At 44.1% G+C, this 14,800-nt stretch overlaps 3 protein-coding genes and 2 non-coding genes across 5 annotated transcripts; 3 read left to right on the top strand and 2 right to left on the bottom strand.

The window, feature by feature from the left end:
* The first annotated feature begins 17 nt into the window (after positions 1 to 17).
* Trnap-ugg (transfer RNA proline (anticodon UGG)) lies at positions 18 to 89 on the top strand. Its single transcript has one exon. It is a non-coding gene; the product is annotated as a tRNA-Pro (tRNA).
* A 293-nt stretch (positions 90 to 382) lies between these two features.
* On the top strand, positions 383 to 3,476 carry LOC132707213 (ficolin-2-like). Its single transcript, XM_060678960.1, has 6 exons — positions 383 to 573; positions 1,999 to 2,212; positions 2,265 to 2,439; positions 2,495 to 2,793; positions 2,854 to 3,087; positions 3,138 to 3,476. The coding sequence occupies exons 1-6, from the start codon at positions 499 to 501 to the stop codon at positions 3,344 to 3,346; spliced, it is 1,206 nt and encodes a 401-aa protein (XP_060534943.1). The 5' UTR covers positions 383 to 498; the 3' UTR covers positions 3,347 to 3,476.
* Positions 3,477 to 5,063: 1,587 nt separating this feature from the next.
* On the bottom strand, positions 5,064 to 10,663 carry LOC132707811 (valine--tRNA ligase-like). Its single transcript, XM_060679767.1, has 12 exons — positions 10,530 to 10,663; positions 10,228 to 10,408; positions 9,995 to 10,176; positions 9,019 to 9,315; positions 8,791 to 8,967; positions 8,348 to 8,735; positions 8,068 to 8,296; positions 7,627 to 8,017; positions 7,299 to 7,579; positions 5,786 to 5,974; positions 5,299 to 5,733; positions 5,064 to 5,244 (listed from the first exon to the last, which is right to left on the bottom strand). The coding sequence occupies exons 1-12, from the start codon at positions 10,612 to 10,614 to the stop codon at positions 5,179 to 5,181; spliced, it is 2,901 nt and encodes a 966-aa protein (XP_060535750.1). The 5' UTR covers positions 10,615 to 10,663; the 3' UTR covers positions 5,064 to 5,178.
* On the bottom strand, positions 7,009 to 7,080 carry Trnah-gug (transfer RNA histidin (anticodon GUG)). Its single transcript has one exon. It is a non-coding gene; the product is annotated as a tRNA-His (tRNA).
* LOC132707815 (prostaglandin E synthase 2) lies at positions 10,463 to 12,101 on the top strand. Its single transcript, XM_060679772.1, has 4 exons — positions 10,463 to 10,597; positions 10,653 to 11,023; positions 11,081 to 11,290; positions 11,344 to 12,101. The coding sequence occupies exons 2-4, from the start codon at positions 10,748 to 10,750 to the stop codon at positions 12,013 to 12,015; spliced, it is 1,158 nt and encodes a 385-aa protein (XP_060535755.1). The 5' UTR covers positions 10,463 to 10,597; positions 10,653 to 10,747; the 3' UTR covers positions 12,016 to 12,101.
* Positions 12,102 to 14,800: the final 2,699 nt, after the last annotated feature.

Consider the following 14,800-nt stretch of genomic DNA (forward strand, 5'->3'; position numbering starts at 1 on the left):
CAAATAATACGCAATGAGGCTCAGTGGTCTAGGGGTATGATTCTCGCTTTGGGTGCGAGAGGTCCCGGGTTCAAATCCCGGCTGAGCCCGACTTTTTTTTTGCGTTAGCTAATTTATTGTTCCCACAAAAAAAAAATAAAAGCAGAAAACGCAGGAGAACCAATTTTTTGAAAATATAAAATTCATTTTTCGCAAATGGAGATGACCCGGATATATTTCAGTCACGGTTCAACGTACGGGATACTAAATTAGAAGCGGGCTCGTTACACAACAAGGCGAAAACCTTAAACTTTATTGCCAGATGTTCTAAATTTATTTATTTGCGCTGGTAAAAATTTAAATTTCAATAAACAATGAGCGTCGATACATCAAAAGCCCGCGATGACGACGGCTCTCGGACTTTTTTCAGCCGGGACTCCCGTCTAAAGTCTGCAGAATATGCCGGCTTGGCGTCGACGCTAGTCGTTCTTCGGATGCGACCAAACTCGTAGGGTTTTTATGTGGTACCTGTCGCGCACCATGAGGTTTCTGTTAGCGGTTCTTGTGCTCAGTTACGACTTTTGCTTCGCATCGGTAAGCAAGACAATAGCTATCGATTTTCATTATTTATAAAGTTATAATTATTATAAACACGAAAATAATCGTAGCGCGCCAAGGTAACGCGGTAGTGAAAAAATATTTATCGATCCATTTGAATTATCGACAATTACCGGCGGCCATATTCCATTGTCCGCGGTAAAAATAATCTTGCAATAATCGAAACAATAACCGTGACATCACTTTGCATTTTTTGCGAAGGCCACGCCCATATATAGATAAACCATCGAATCGTCGAAAGGTCGCGTGTTCAATTTCTAAGGCTCGTCCGTTTGGCGAAAAAAATACATTTTTACTCCATCGATTATCTAACGCGTTCCGCATCGCAGAACAAAAGACGTTCTAGATTGCTTTTTACCGTGGTCTGTGAAGACCGCCCGTTAATCACGTCGCAGAGAGATAAATTAATCAGAGGTCTGCGGCGGCGAACGACCAATAGCTTCGTCCGCTAAGAAAAAAGTTGGAGATTTGATTGTAAATATTCGGCAAGCAATCTGCTTACATTACTTTCATTAAAAAAAATGGTCCTTACAAATCCAATTAAATTCTGTCACTAAAACGGTAAAAACAATGTTTTATCCTTTCTTTCTGATGGTCGAAGCAAATCTCTAACTTTTTTCATTTTATTGTGAGATCGTGCTTCGTGATTGACGCACGACATTTGTGTGTCTTAAAACTGCGGAGATCAAAAGCTGGCTGTTTTTTTTATTTTTCGAAAAAAGGCTGTAAAAAATATAAGTTATGCAATCTTACTTTCCAATTTTCTACGTTAAAAAAATTGTAAGAAGAACCGTTCAAATTCAAAATATTAGTTTAAAAATGCATATTTACAATCAGAAATTCATTTCATGTTGAGACCAAACTAACCAAATAGTAGAATTTCTTACGAATAGGCGGATAATTTTGATGTTTTTGGGAACGGTTTATACGTCATACATGCGACGACAAATTACAAAGGTAACTAGGAGTTTGTACACGAAACTTTGCTTAAAAGAGAAAGATCGAAACATTTTAATTTTGGGCCACAATGGAAAGATTTTCCTGTACAAGTACATACTTTACTATACTATTATTTTATTATTTTTATTATGTCGATGAAAATGATTGTAGCTTTATAGAAAACGTTTTGAAATTCTTTTGTCGAAACAGTTACAGATATATTTTTACTAAATGACGTCGTACGTTTATATTATGTTGTTTTTACAGCCTTTTTACGTCAATCAAACATACGTAAATAAATCATAAATTAAAATTAAAACTTAATAGTTAACACGTTAGCATCTACTCTGTCATGGGCGCATGATCTTAATTTCAGTCGTTGTATACTCTAAGATCTTAGTACCCTTGCCAAACAGAAGTATTTTTCTCTGTTCTGTGTTCGAACGTCATTATTGGTTGTAGGCGTTGACCACACCAACCCCGACGAGAGAGTCTTGTGACGTCAGCGGCCTAGATGGCCGGCTGGCAAAATTAGAAGCGTTGATTGCCGAAAAATCCGACATTGCGCGTGCGCAGATCGATAACGCTAACAGGCGACTGCAGCACATAGAGCGGCAAACGTATCTGATGCAAAACGCATTCGACGAGTGCCGAAACCAAGCGAGACGATCCGCAGGTGAGTGAGGCCCCCGAAGTTAGGCAACCGGATTTGCTTCGGCGCGTTTTAGACGGCACACAGACGACCCTGAGGCACGCCTACCGCGACAAGCAGGAAGCGAAGGTGGAGACGAGGCTGGAGGGCATCGCCAAGAGCGAGCAGCTTTCGCTCGTCGCTTTGAGAATGATAAGCGCCGACCTGGAGGACGTCGGCAAAAACGTTTCCGGTCTTTCCGCAGTGGTGGGGTAATTTCGAGCGAGTCCTAAGCTGCCACTGGGCATTTCTGAAATCAATTTTCAGTGAAATCCTTTCGAACCTCGCCCCAAAACAAGGTTCCCCCCAAAAACCGACCTCTCCGCCTCGGAACTGCCGCGAGATCCAGAACGGAAAGAGCGGCGTGCACCTGGTGTACCCGGTGGACGCGGAGCCGTTGATGGTATTCTGCGACATGGAGTCCACGGGCGGGGGATGGTTGGTGATTCACAACCGCCACGAAGGCTCCCAGGATTTCTACCTCGGCTGGGAGGAGTACAAGAACGGGTTCGGCAACCTCGCCGGGGAATTCTGGCTGGGGTTGGAGAACGTTTACCGGTTGACCGGTAGGGGTCGCGCCTGCGCGCGTTGACAGAAAGCAAAGGGATGATTTTTCCGCGTTCCAGGGCGTACCGTGCACGAGCTCCTCGTGGAACTGGTAGACGTGAACAAAATAAAAACTAGCGCTCACTACGCGGTCTTCGGAATCGGGTCCGAAGCGGAAGGCTACTCGCTGAAACTCCTCGGTGGTTACCAGGGGGACGCGGGGGATTCTCTAGCGTACCACGCGGGGAGCAGGTTCACCACCAAGGACAAGGACCAAGACGGATGGTTCGAGGGTAACTGCGCCATGTCCCACAGTACGCTACTTCGTATGGGTAGGATTCGGAATAACCGGGGGTTGTTTCAGGGGGCGCGTGGTGGTATCGCGCCTGTGACACCAGTAACCTCAACGGAGCGTACGCTCCCGGCGATCTGCCGGACGCGAACACCTACCAGGGGATGTACTGGAGGGATTTCAGGGGTCCCCAGTACGGTCTGCTCCAGGCCAGGATGATGATCAGGCCTAGGGACGGAGGCGGCCCCACCGTGACGCTCGGCGGTACAGCCAATCTGTGAGCGGCGATGACGTCGCCTTTCGATATACTGCCATAGCGATTTTACGCGGCCAAAAACTATTTCGTAAACATTAATTTCATTGCCAGCCTGTAGTTGTTAGTTTGCCATCGAAATTCGTTATTAAAATATTTAAAAGTGATTTTTAATTTTATTTTTTTCTATCTCGCCCATTATTTACGAAACCTAAAGAAAAAATTCCCGCAAAAACTACACACATTTTCTCACCCCACCCTGCATCTCAACCAGAATAGTCACTGAAATGCCTTTTCGGCGATTTTAAGCCGGTAAGAAACAATGAGTTATATAGAAGAGGGTGGGACAAGGCAGCCCCATGGGGCAAGGAGGCACACCTCAAAAATTAACCAAGATTTTTTTTCTAATTAATTATAAATTTTGGTTATTTGTACAGTTTTAGCCCTTTGCGTACCGAATTATAACCGAATCACAATTAATTTATTCAAAGTGTTATTTTTTTGATAAGAGCTTCCGAAAATCTTATAAATACCGATAAGAAATTTTTTAATCGATAGAACAATAGTTAGTAATCGGTAACGTTGTTTTTTATTAAATAATTTTATTTATTATACCGGGTACCACAAGAAAGTGGGAACACTCTATAACTTTTAAATGGCGTGAGATAGCGATTTAAAATTTGGAAAGGTTAATATAGGCTGCACTTCCGGTTTGAGCAGAAACAACAGAAACTTGGATTCAGTGGATCAGTCTAAGTAGGATAGGACGGTTTTTTCTTTTTTTTTATAATTTTTATTTAATTTTTGGAAATTGTGTCTAGCAGGTTGTGACCATCATAAATACTATTTACCGGGTTACCTGATCATTAAATAACCAAAATTTTCAAAATCCGGTAAAAAAGAAGCTCACAGGAAGGAAAAAACCAGATAAGTAATAGTATATTATGCAACAAGTGCGGTAAACGACTCACGAATTTATTTGACATTAGCGGAGTGCAGCGGAGCGAGTCTTTAATAAACGAGTGACGTAAAAAGTTTACCGAACGTGTATACTTTTTCTACGAGCGTTAGTTTTTGGGTACATTTTCGCAAAACAACACTAACACATTCACTGACAAAATTCAAACCGTACGGTTAAATCTCCGAAAACATCCGAACGGTAAACTCCGCGGAAATGTCCGAAGTGGCTCGGATTCGTAGGAAACGAAACTGACGTGGTAAAGTAACGCTTCCCGCAAGCTAGTTCATTGGGTAATTAGGCATTTTACAGACGAAATAGAAAGAAAATTTTGTTTATTATGCAACAAATGCGGTAAACGACCTTTGAGTGACGAGTGTATTTGGCACGAGCGGAGCGAGTGTTTAATAAACGAGTGAGTCAAAAAGTTTACCGAACGTGTTGCATAGTACACTTTTTCTAGCAACGTTAGTTTTTGGTACATTATTGCAAAACAATACGAATACATTCGTATGACCGTCAGAATTCAAGCTGTGCGATAAAATCTCCTAAAACATCCGATTGCTCCCAAACCCGTGCGGTAATATCCGAAAATGTCCGAAGGGGCTCGGATCCGTGGGAAACGAAACTGACATGGCAAAATGACGCATACTAGATCGATGTATAATTAAGTATTTAACAGAAGGGAGTAGAAAAAAACTTGTTTTATTGCAAAAAGCGCTCTTAATTATTCCAGCATCTGTATCGACTAATGCAAATAAAATTTTATTTCGCTTTCTGCTTCAATAAATGTTTTTAAAAACGTTCTCCCGAATTCGGAACATTTAAGTCGCGTTTCGAAGGAGGAAAAAAAAACGCCACGCCACTTAAACTCGACGGGTTTAATTTAAAAATAGCCGGCATCACTTTTCTCGCGACAACCGCTCTATGTAGTTGATCCGATTGATTTTTTCGCGCAGTGCTGCCACCTGGAACAAAAGGCTTGTCTGTTAAAACCTTACCTATCCCTTACCGCCCCTCACCTTCTCGGAGTGCGCTTTCCTGGCGTCCGCGCTCGCCTTCGCCGCGTAACCGTCTCCCGACATCATTTTGTCCATCTTGACCAACTCCTTGGCGAGCTTGCCCCGCGTCTTCCTTAACCTAAGGACGTCCGCTCGCAGCGCCTCCCTCAATTCCGGCGGTACTTTCAGAAACACCCTCGTACCCGACGCCGAATCCTCGATGTAATCGGCGACGTCGTGGGGCGGGGCCGTCGCGACGGCCAAGCCGCGTAAACCCGTGAGATCCCTCATGGTCGGCGCGAAAAGCGGCAACGCCGCGTCCGTCGTGACGACGACGGCCTGCGCGTCGTGCTTTGCGCTCACGTTAAAGGTTTTTTTTAATCTGCGCAAGGCCACCACAACGTCCCTCGCCCTCTCGACGTCCTTCTCCAACGTTTCGTCGTCCCAGTCCAATTCCTGAGGCAGCGTAATAGTTTTTAGTGAGCGGCCCTCGTATATCGAACGTCACCTGCGGAAATCCCCGATCTTGACCGACGTTCCAACGACGAGGCAAGCGTTCATGCAAATGTTGACTGAGTGACGGCATGAAGGGGGCGAGGCATCGAAGTGCCACGTCGAGACATTGCAGGAGGGTGAGACAAGCACGTTTAGCAACTTCGACGTTTCCAGCGTCTCGCAATGGCGTTTTGGCGCATTCCTGGGGCATTTGAAAAGGGAAATGTGACTCCTACCGGCTTCGAAGCGAGTTTAGAGAAGCCAAAAAATCAACAAATAATTTCAAAAATATATAAAAATTTTAAATTAAAGTTTAAAAGTTTTCCATGTTTTTTTTTGTAATCTGGGAGTTCAAAAAAATAACAATTAAGCAACTAAAAAGGTCTTCACTTGAGTTTTATCCATTTCTCGGAATTACGATTATTATCATAATATTTAGCTAACCAAAACAGTTACTTTGATTGTCAGAAAAATCAAATAATGGAAAAAGATTCATCTGGATTATTATTTTAAAAATTTCATTTATTTTTTCAGGTTCCAAAAATTTCTTGCTCTTTTCTAATCTGGGCGTTCTAAAATTAGAATCTTAAACTATTACTTTTTAGTATTCGCTTATTGACATTTTTTTTTAACAATTACTTATATTATGGGGCTTGTTTCCAATACCGTTTTCCAATAACTATTTCGATTAAAAAAAAAAGAATTCCGAGGAAAAGCAAAAATTCGTAAATTACTACAATTATAAAAATTTAATATAAATTAAAATTCAAAAATAAAAAATATAAATAATTTTTAGCAATTTTTATTGCAAAAAATGAAAAAATTAATTGGCTACATTTTGGATAAAACAGAACTAGCGACGTATTTTAGTTTTTAGAAGAAGCAAAAATGAACAAAGGTTCGATAAATTATTTAAAATTAAGGCTAAATACAGAAATCATTACATTATCATTATAATTTGAATTAAAGTTTAAAAGTTTTTCTTATTTGTGAGAATGAGTGGCCCAAAAAACTATTTTTAAATTTAAGAATTCAAAAATGTTAAAAAAAAATAGTATGTGGTTATTAAAAAAATAAACAAAAAAAAAGGCCCCGACTTTACTTTCTCAAATTTTTATGAGAATTAAATTTCCCAAAAAAAAAATCACAACTTTTTTCACCTATTTTCGATTCGCTCACTTTTTTAGAGGAAAAAAATGAAAAAAAAATGTCCCCGCCGTGACAATGCTCGCACATTGCCGTGACCAGGATTCGAACCTGGGTTACTACGGCCACAACGTAGGGTCCTAACCACTAGACGATCACGGCTACCGAGGAACTGTGTGTAATTCGGCTCAAGTCGAACTCACTACAACGGTGACCTTTTCGAATAGTAATTACATAAATGAAACACGTCGTTTTTGTTGAAATTCACCCGATATCGAAGTGAGACCGCAAATCATCGCGCGAATAAAACAAGCGACGATCTGAACCCGCAATTTTCGCGAGATAGAAAAAGTTCAGGACCGTACTGAGCCCGCGCTTACCAAATAAATGTCGCAAAATTCGTAGTACAAAAACTGCTTGATGGCGGTGGTGGCGACGTAGAAGTCGCGACTTTCGAAGGCCGCGTGAACCGCTCTAACCATCGCGCTGAGCCTGCTGAGAATCCACCGGTCCATGAGCGACGCCTCCGCTAGATCGCGCAACGCCGCGCGATCTTCCACTTGCCGGCACCAAAACAGGGTAAACTTCGTCGCCTGCCATATTTTGTTGCAAAACAGGCGATTCGCGTGGCACTCGGACACGTCAAAACCCACGAAGTGACCTAGAAATCGGACTTAAAAGGGAAAAGCGAGGTTGCCGCGCGCTTACTCTTGACGTTGTGCGTGAGGAGAGTGAAACGAAGGGCGTCCGCGCCGCACTGGGGTATGCCGGCCGAGAACGCCTCCCGCTGGGTTTTGATCGCGCGCACGAACTCCTCCTCGGTAAAAAGACCGGCCTCGTAGCTGTCCGCTATCGATTTCTCCAGATCCGGCAACGTGGCGCCGCGGATGACATCGTCGGGCGCGACAACATTGCCCAAACTCTTGGACATTTTGCGTCCGCGCGCGTCGCACACGATCCCGTGCAGTATCGCCTCGCGAAAAGGCAACACGCCCGTGATCTGAGTACACAGCATCACCATCCTCGCCACCCAAAAGAACAATATATCGTGTCCGGTCTCCATCATGCTGAGCGGATAGTACCTCTCTAGGTCCCCCTTCTACGGAACGACAATAAGAGCCTCGCGGGCGCCTAACCTCAAAATCCGACCTGATCGAACACGGAGAACGGTTGCAGCGCCGACGAGAACCACGTGTCGAGGACGTCCTCGTCTTGCGCGGCGACGACGTCGTCCTCCGCACAGTCGAGTACCGCCCGGGCCTTGCGTCGCGCCTCGGTAGCGCTTTCGGCCGCCACCCACGCGCGTCCGCCTCCCCCCGAGCAAGAATATGCCGGCACCCTGTGCCCCCACCACAGTTGCCTCGATATACACCAATCGCTGCGTGAAACGACGTCGTATTTTACGCAAACCTCAAGCGGCAACGCTTACCGCGTATCCCGCAGCCAGTCGGACCATTGCTTTTCAAAATGGCGCGGTTCGAGGCTCAGCCGGAAGTCCTCGACGCAATTGAGCGCCGTCTCCGCCATGTTGGCGCAGGCGAGGAACCACTGCGCGCGCACCAGAAACTCGACGACGTCGCCGGACCTGCTGCACCGCGGCACGACCGTCTGGTGGTCCGCGATGCTGCGCAGAAGTCGCAGGTCGGCGAGGCGGTCGAGCACGGTGCGTCGCGCGTCGAAACGCTTCGCGCCCTCCAGGTCGCCGCAGAACGAGGTCAGGCGTCCCTCTTCGTTGATGATTTGGGGGGCGGGGAGGTCGTGACGTTTGGCCGCCTCGAAGTCGGCCGGGTCGTGCGCCGGCGTCAACTTGACGGCTCCTGCGCAGAAAGAATAGTCACGTCGCGACAGCGACACCCGGGGACCGGCTCGTACCCGTTCCGAAGTCGGGGTCGACGAAATCGTCGGCCACGACCGGGATGACATCGTCCCTGAATGGGTGACGCAAGCGTTTGCCTACCAGGTGGCTGTAGCGCGAGTCGTTGGGGTGGACGGCAACGGCGACGTCGCCGAGCATCGTCTCGGGTCTCGTCGTCGCCACCACTATCTCCTCTGCAACCAGAGGTTCCGCCAAAGAGTCAGAAAATCGTGTCACATACTAACCCCTCGACCCCACGACCGTGTAGGCGAAGTTGGCGAGGACGCCGAACCTAACCGGGCGGTCGTAACCGGGTACAGTCAAATCAGTGGCGCCGTCTAGGGCGACGTGGTCGACCTCGATGTCGGAGATGGTCGACTGGAGCACGCACGACCAATTCACCAGCCGATCGGCCCTGTATATGAGCCCGAGGTCGAACAATTTGACGAAGGCGCGGGTGACCGTCGCCGACCGCGCCTCGTCCATCGTAAACACCTCCCTGTCCCAGTCTAATGCCACGTTAAGTCTCCTCAGCTGCTCCCCTAATAAATAAGATTGCTTTTGAAAAATCGTCGGTGGGCGGGGCAATTTCGTAGAGCGTAGAGCGAAGCAGCATTGTATTTCAAAAAGGAGCCGCTTCGCGGTTTCTTGTCAAAAGAGGGACGCATTGTTATTCCATCGTGCTCCTGCGGACCACTATGGAACTTTCGCAGAATCGATGTAATAAAATGTCCTTCAAGTATCGCCGAACTTCAAAGTCACGACAAACTTTGGTAAAGATAAAAAATTGTACAAGTAATAACAATTTTCAATGATATTTTTCCACGTATCTCGCGCACCCTGTATATACGAAAGCTGCAACTCTATCTCGACACAATTTACGGTACCGCTTAAACCAAATTATACAATGTTTTGTAGTTTTTCATTTATGGCTAATAATTTACCCACAAAAACGGCAATTTTCGGAGACTTTTTGGTCGATTGGCCATTTCTTATAGGCTTAATCATCTCGTGGACGGTTAAAAATTAGATACATCTAAATTTCGTAGACCAATTGGTTACAAACTTATTCCGGCAAAACCAAAATACGGGAACGGAGAACAGACAAAAAAAAATATTTTCGATGCTGATCATTTCTGAACCAACGACGTCCCTTAGCGACGTAGCGTCCCTACGAGCGTAGATACTTTCGAAAAATTCGATTTCATCCGCGCGTCTTACTTATTGTGGACGATTTTTGCTTTTTCCATTTCCACACTTCCTCGGCAAACCTCTCGCGACCGATATCCTGTCTGCGCAGGCCTTTTTCCTTCCACAACCTTTTTTCTACGACGACTTGCGTCGCGATACCGGCGTGGTCCAAGCCGGGCACCCACACCGTCTCCCGACCGCGCATCTTCTGCCTGAAACGGCAACGTGACGTCACACATTCGATATCTTTCGCACCTAATTACCATCTAATCAAGACGTCTTGTATGGTGGCCGTAAGGGCGTGGCCCAGATGCAATGTACCGGTAATATTCGGCGGGGGCAGTACCAAACTAAAGGGTCTCTCGTTGGATTTGATTTTTGGCACGAAGTAGTCTCCGTTTGCACTTTTCTCCACCTCGTCCGGTTGATACGCATTTGCCAATTCTGCAAAGAGCCAGTGACAAAGGAAATCGTCTCACGACGGTCCTGTCCGCGGCGAATAACTCGCCGTGACTGACCTCTGTCGGTTCTGTGGTATTTATGGTGAATAATTGGAGTTACCTACCTTTGCTTTCGAACGTAAACGTTTGCGAGCACCGCCTAATGAACTTTTTGTCGCACAACGCGCACTGTGTCCGTATTCTGTTCATTTTAATTTATTTGAAGGTAACGAGCCACCGTTTTGTAGGTTAAATCATGTGGTATTACCGCTGATTCGTAGTTCACCCGCGAGAGGTCCCAGCGCGCACCGAATTTAACCTACGTTTGACATCTTCCAAAATAATGAATTTTTTAACGAAAAACGGCCGAAATTTGGGGCGTGTTTTGATTTCAAATGCACCGGCGCCAACTCACACGACTGTCCGTCTCGCCAGTACTAACCGTCCCGCCAAGTTGAAAGGTTTATTTAAGTTAGGTTTGGCCGGAGTTACCGTCGGGGCTCTGGTAGGTACCGGTTACTCAATTCACCAAATGAACCAACCACGGGGGCATATTATAAACGAGCACACGTTCATAGAGCCGCTAAAAGAGATACCGCAAATAGAGCCAAGTAGAAAGGTTTGGTTAGGGTTATGTTTTAATAGGCCTGTCGAATTTTACATTTGGGTATTGTAGGTGCACGTTCCTGGCGATCAGAGCGGTTTAAAATTGACACTTTACCAATACCAAACGTGCCCGTTTTGTTGTAAAGTACGGGCGTTTTTGGATTATTACGGGATTTCTTATAACGTGATTGAAGTTGACCCCGTCTTGAGGCAATCTATTAAGTGGTCCGAATACAAAAAAGTGCCGATACTCGTTGCGAACGTGGAAGGAGGCTTTCAAGTGAGTATTATGTATTAATTCTGTCAATTTTCAAGCGCTACTCGTGGTTTCAGCCCTTAAATGATAGCAGCATGATTATATCTGCTTTGGCCACATATTTAAAAGACGCCGATAAATCACTGACCGATATCGTGAAATGTTTTCCTTTCATATCGTTCTATGACGACTCGGGCGTCAAGAAAAACCAAATCATGAACGGTTATTTCTTGATGTTCAGCGACCAGGCCCGTCAGAAACAAGATGAAAAGAAATTAGGAGAGGAACGCAAGTGGAGGCAGTGGGTGGACAACGTACTTGTCCACACGCTGTCGCCTAATGTGTACCGGACAAAAGACGAGGCGTTTCAAGCTTTCAATTGGTTCTCGGAGGTCGGAGAGTGGGACAGAAACTTCCCCCCATGGGAGAGGTACCTGATCGTGTATGTCGGCGCCTCGGCTATGTACTTGATCGGCAAACGGTTAAAGAAAAAATATCATTTGAAAGAAGACGTCAGGCAATCCTTATATGACGAGTGCTCAAAGTGGGTGAGGGAGGTTAACAGCAAAGGCACCCCGTTTCTGGGGGGCAATCAACCTAATTTGGCGGATCTCGCGGTGTATGGCGTGCTGAACAGTATCGAGGGATGCGATGCCTTTAAAGACTTGCTGGACCACACGAAGATAGGCAAATGGTACTTTGCAACAAAGGAAGCCGTCACGGGACACCAAGGCGCCAGTTTCGTGTGACTCGATTTATTTGTACTATTTTATTGTTATATCGTTAAATTATTTACTAAATATAAAAGTTAAACGACGCTTGCGTATAACTATGCCCTGCTAAAAGCAATTTCTTAATATCAAGGAGACATAAGTTTGCTTTCTGTTTAACTGCATAATTACTTTAATTGGCCAGAACTGCTTCACGATTTACGCTTAAAAGGAACTTTATTGCAAAATTTTTGGGGGATGCTTTAAAGAAATGATCTGAAATAACCTCTAGTTTTCGCAAACACTATTGTGTCTTAAAATCAACAATCTCTAACCAACCAATTCACAATCACGAAAGCTTCAACACTTTTATATACTACTAAAAATACTTAATATGGGGATACAGTGCCGTATTTCGTGCTACAGTTCCGGCCTAAACCCTTATTTTCCCATCAATAAATGCTTCAAATGATAAAAGAAACTACCACAAATAAAAAACTTTTTTTGCTTCAAGTCTCTACCCGAATCTGAGGTTTCTGCGTTCCACAAAGGAATCACAGAATGCAATCGTCACAGAAGACAAACCGCCGAAACCGGTCCTGGAAATCGATAAAAGCTACAACAATTAAAACGTTTAATAGGGTAACAGTACGGTAAAAAATGCAGCTTATAGCCTAACCGTACTCGTGAGTGTCGTTCACGCGAATCCATCATCTGCGTCGATTATTATTAACTTTTTTATTTCGACCTCCTCGACGAGTTCGAGTGAATTTTCACGCGTAGCAATTCGCGAGGCGCGGATTGTTCTAATTGATAAATTTTCTCATTAGCGTTCGATTTCGGGTCAGCGCGCTCGAACGCCACACCGTCGCGATGAGCGAACCCACGATAATATTAATAAAATTTCTACGGCCAAGTGTTCCAGTTTTTGCATGAAAACCCCCGCACATATTTTATTCAAATTACCCGCGATTTGCAATTAGCATTAATAAAAGCCCGTCACTGTGAGAAAATCCGACGAATAGCGCGCGATGTTCTAATTGTTTTTATCAGGAGCGTGTTACTCACTCTCTCGGTCGCGTATTGGGTGTACGAGGGCGTCTCTGTTATTACCAAGTGCATTAGTCTAAACGAGCTGTTAATATTTATATTTACGCTGTAGTCATATTTAATATTATTTTCACATGTTCCGTGACCCTACCGAGTGTTGTGGTCTGTGATTACGCGTTGGAGTTTTTTTACATTTCGCAGCCTCAGTTTTAATTGTCAGCCTGCGATTTTCCGATACGCGAATCGAATTGCTTTTAAATTATTAAAAAGGCAGTTATTTAAACTGCGACGATGATTTTACGCTGTTCAGTGCACGAAATAAACTCTTAAGCTCATCGCGGATACAAAAACACGATTTGTTCCCCGTGTTAAATGTTTTTGTTTACGCCGCCTGAACGTTTCCACGCATTTTATCCATATTATTATAAAACGCCTACGTATCGACTGACCCCTATAAATGGGTCGCATTAGCGCGGAGATCGACTCGAATCATAATCGCGCATATCTGGCCGAGAACCGATTTAAACTAGGTGAGCGTTGCATCGAATCGCGTTATTTACATAGCGAATTAACGCGATTGATAAATTATGCGGCTGCTGCCCGCGAGAAATTGTCGTTTTTGTTCGTTTCGAACCGCTTATTTGTATAAAAAGCGGCCCCTTAACTGGCACAATCGGCGCGCCATCTGAACGTCCATTATTACTAGCGTCCGCATAATTAGGTCTGCGACGATTGCGATGCGTCAATTGCGCGTTATGTAGTCCGCGGTTCGGCCGACGTCATAGGACAGGTTCTAATTTGGCCACAGACTGGTTCATTTTTCTTCCTGTTTGGATTTTTTGAGGAAAAATGGCTTTCAATCGTTCATCTTTGAACTAGGTGTTTGTGATACATACCATTTATTTTTTTTCCCTTTTAAAGTTATTTTGATACATAACTTTTTGACATAATTAATTACAAAATTTTTCAAATTAATTTTAGACGTTAGGAATTCTTAAATACCTTTGAATTTCTAAGAATATCAATTTGTATGCGCTTTTTCGTGGGATTTCTAAGAAGTTAGATAATTGTAAATTTTATATCATTTGATACAAATATTTAAAGACAATTATTTGACAGAAAAATCATGTGCGTAGCGAGAACGCCCAATTCTCCGATCAATATACATGATCAACAGAAAGCCAACAATAACTACCTGTACTTTTCTTTATTACACTGTTGCCATTCCAGTTTTGATCAAGTTATAAACTGTTTAAAATATAATTTTGCAATTTTTAAAAAAATACCGTACATAGGGGTATCGGCAGTCTAGAGGTTCAGGATTATTGCTTTGGAAGAATAAGACATGTCACAAAAGTAGATTGCAAGTATGGTGGACAAAAGTAGAGTGCAAGTACAGTGGGGGTTACACAAGGAGTTGTTTCAAAAATCTATTCAAGCTTTCTTACGGGAAGTCGTGAAATAGTAACTACGAATACAACGGAGGTACTGTAGTGCGTTGGGGTGGAATTTTAATTGGTGTAAGAACTTCTTTAATTCCTATTAGAAAAACCCTAACAGGGCATTGGATAAACTCTAACAGGTCAATAGTATATTGATTTAGTTTTGCAACCCGTAGTCAGGATTTGGCGAGGTCGTTTTGGATTTTTTTTATTTATGTAAGAACACAGAGTCGCAAAATTTTATTGTTCTTGAAGATCGAAGGAAGGTGGTGCAGTTTTTAGTGACCTTCTTGTTCACCGGATCTTAATGCTAGGGAGTGATAATGGGATAA

Source organism: Cylas formicarius, unplaced genomic scaffold (genome assembly GCF_029955315.1).
Source record: "Cylas formicarius isolate icCylForm1 unplaced genomic scaffold, icCylForm1.1 PGA_scaffold_9__14_contigs__length_23061073, whole genome shotgun sequence".
NCBI lineage: Eukaryota > Metazoa > Arthropoda > Insecta > Coleoptera > Brentidae > Cylas > Cylas formicarius.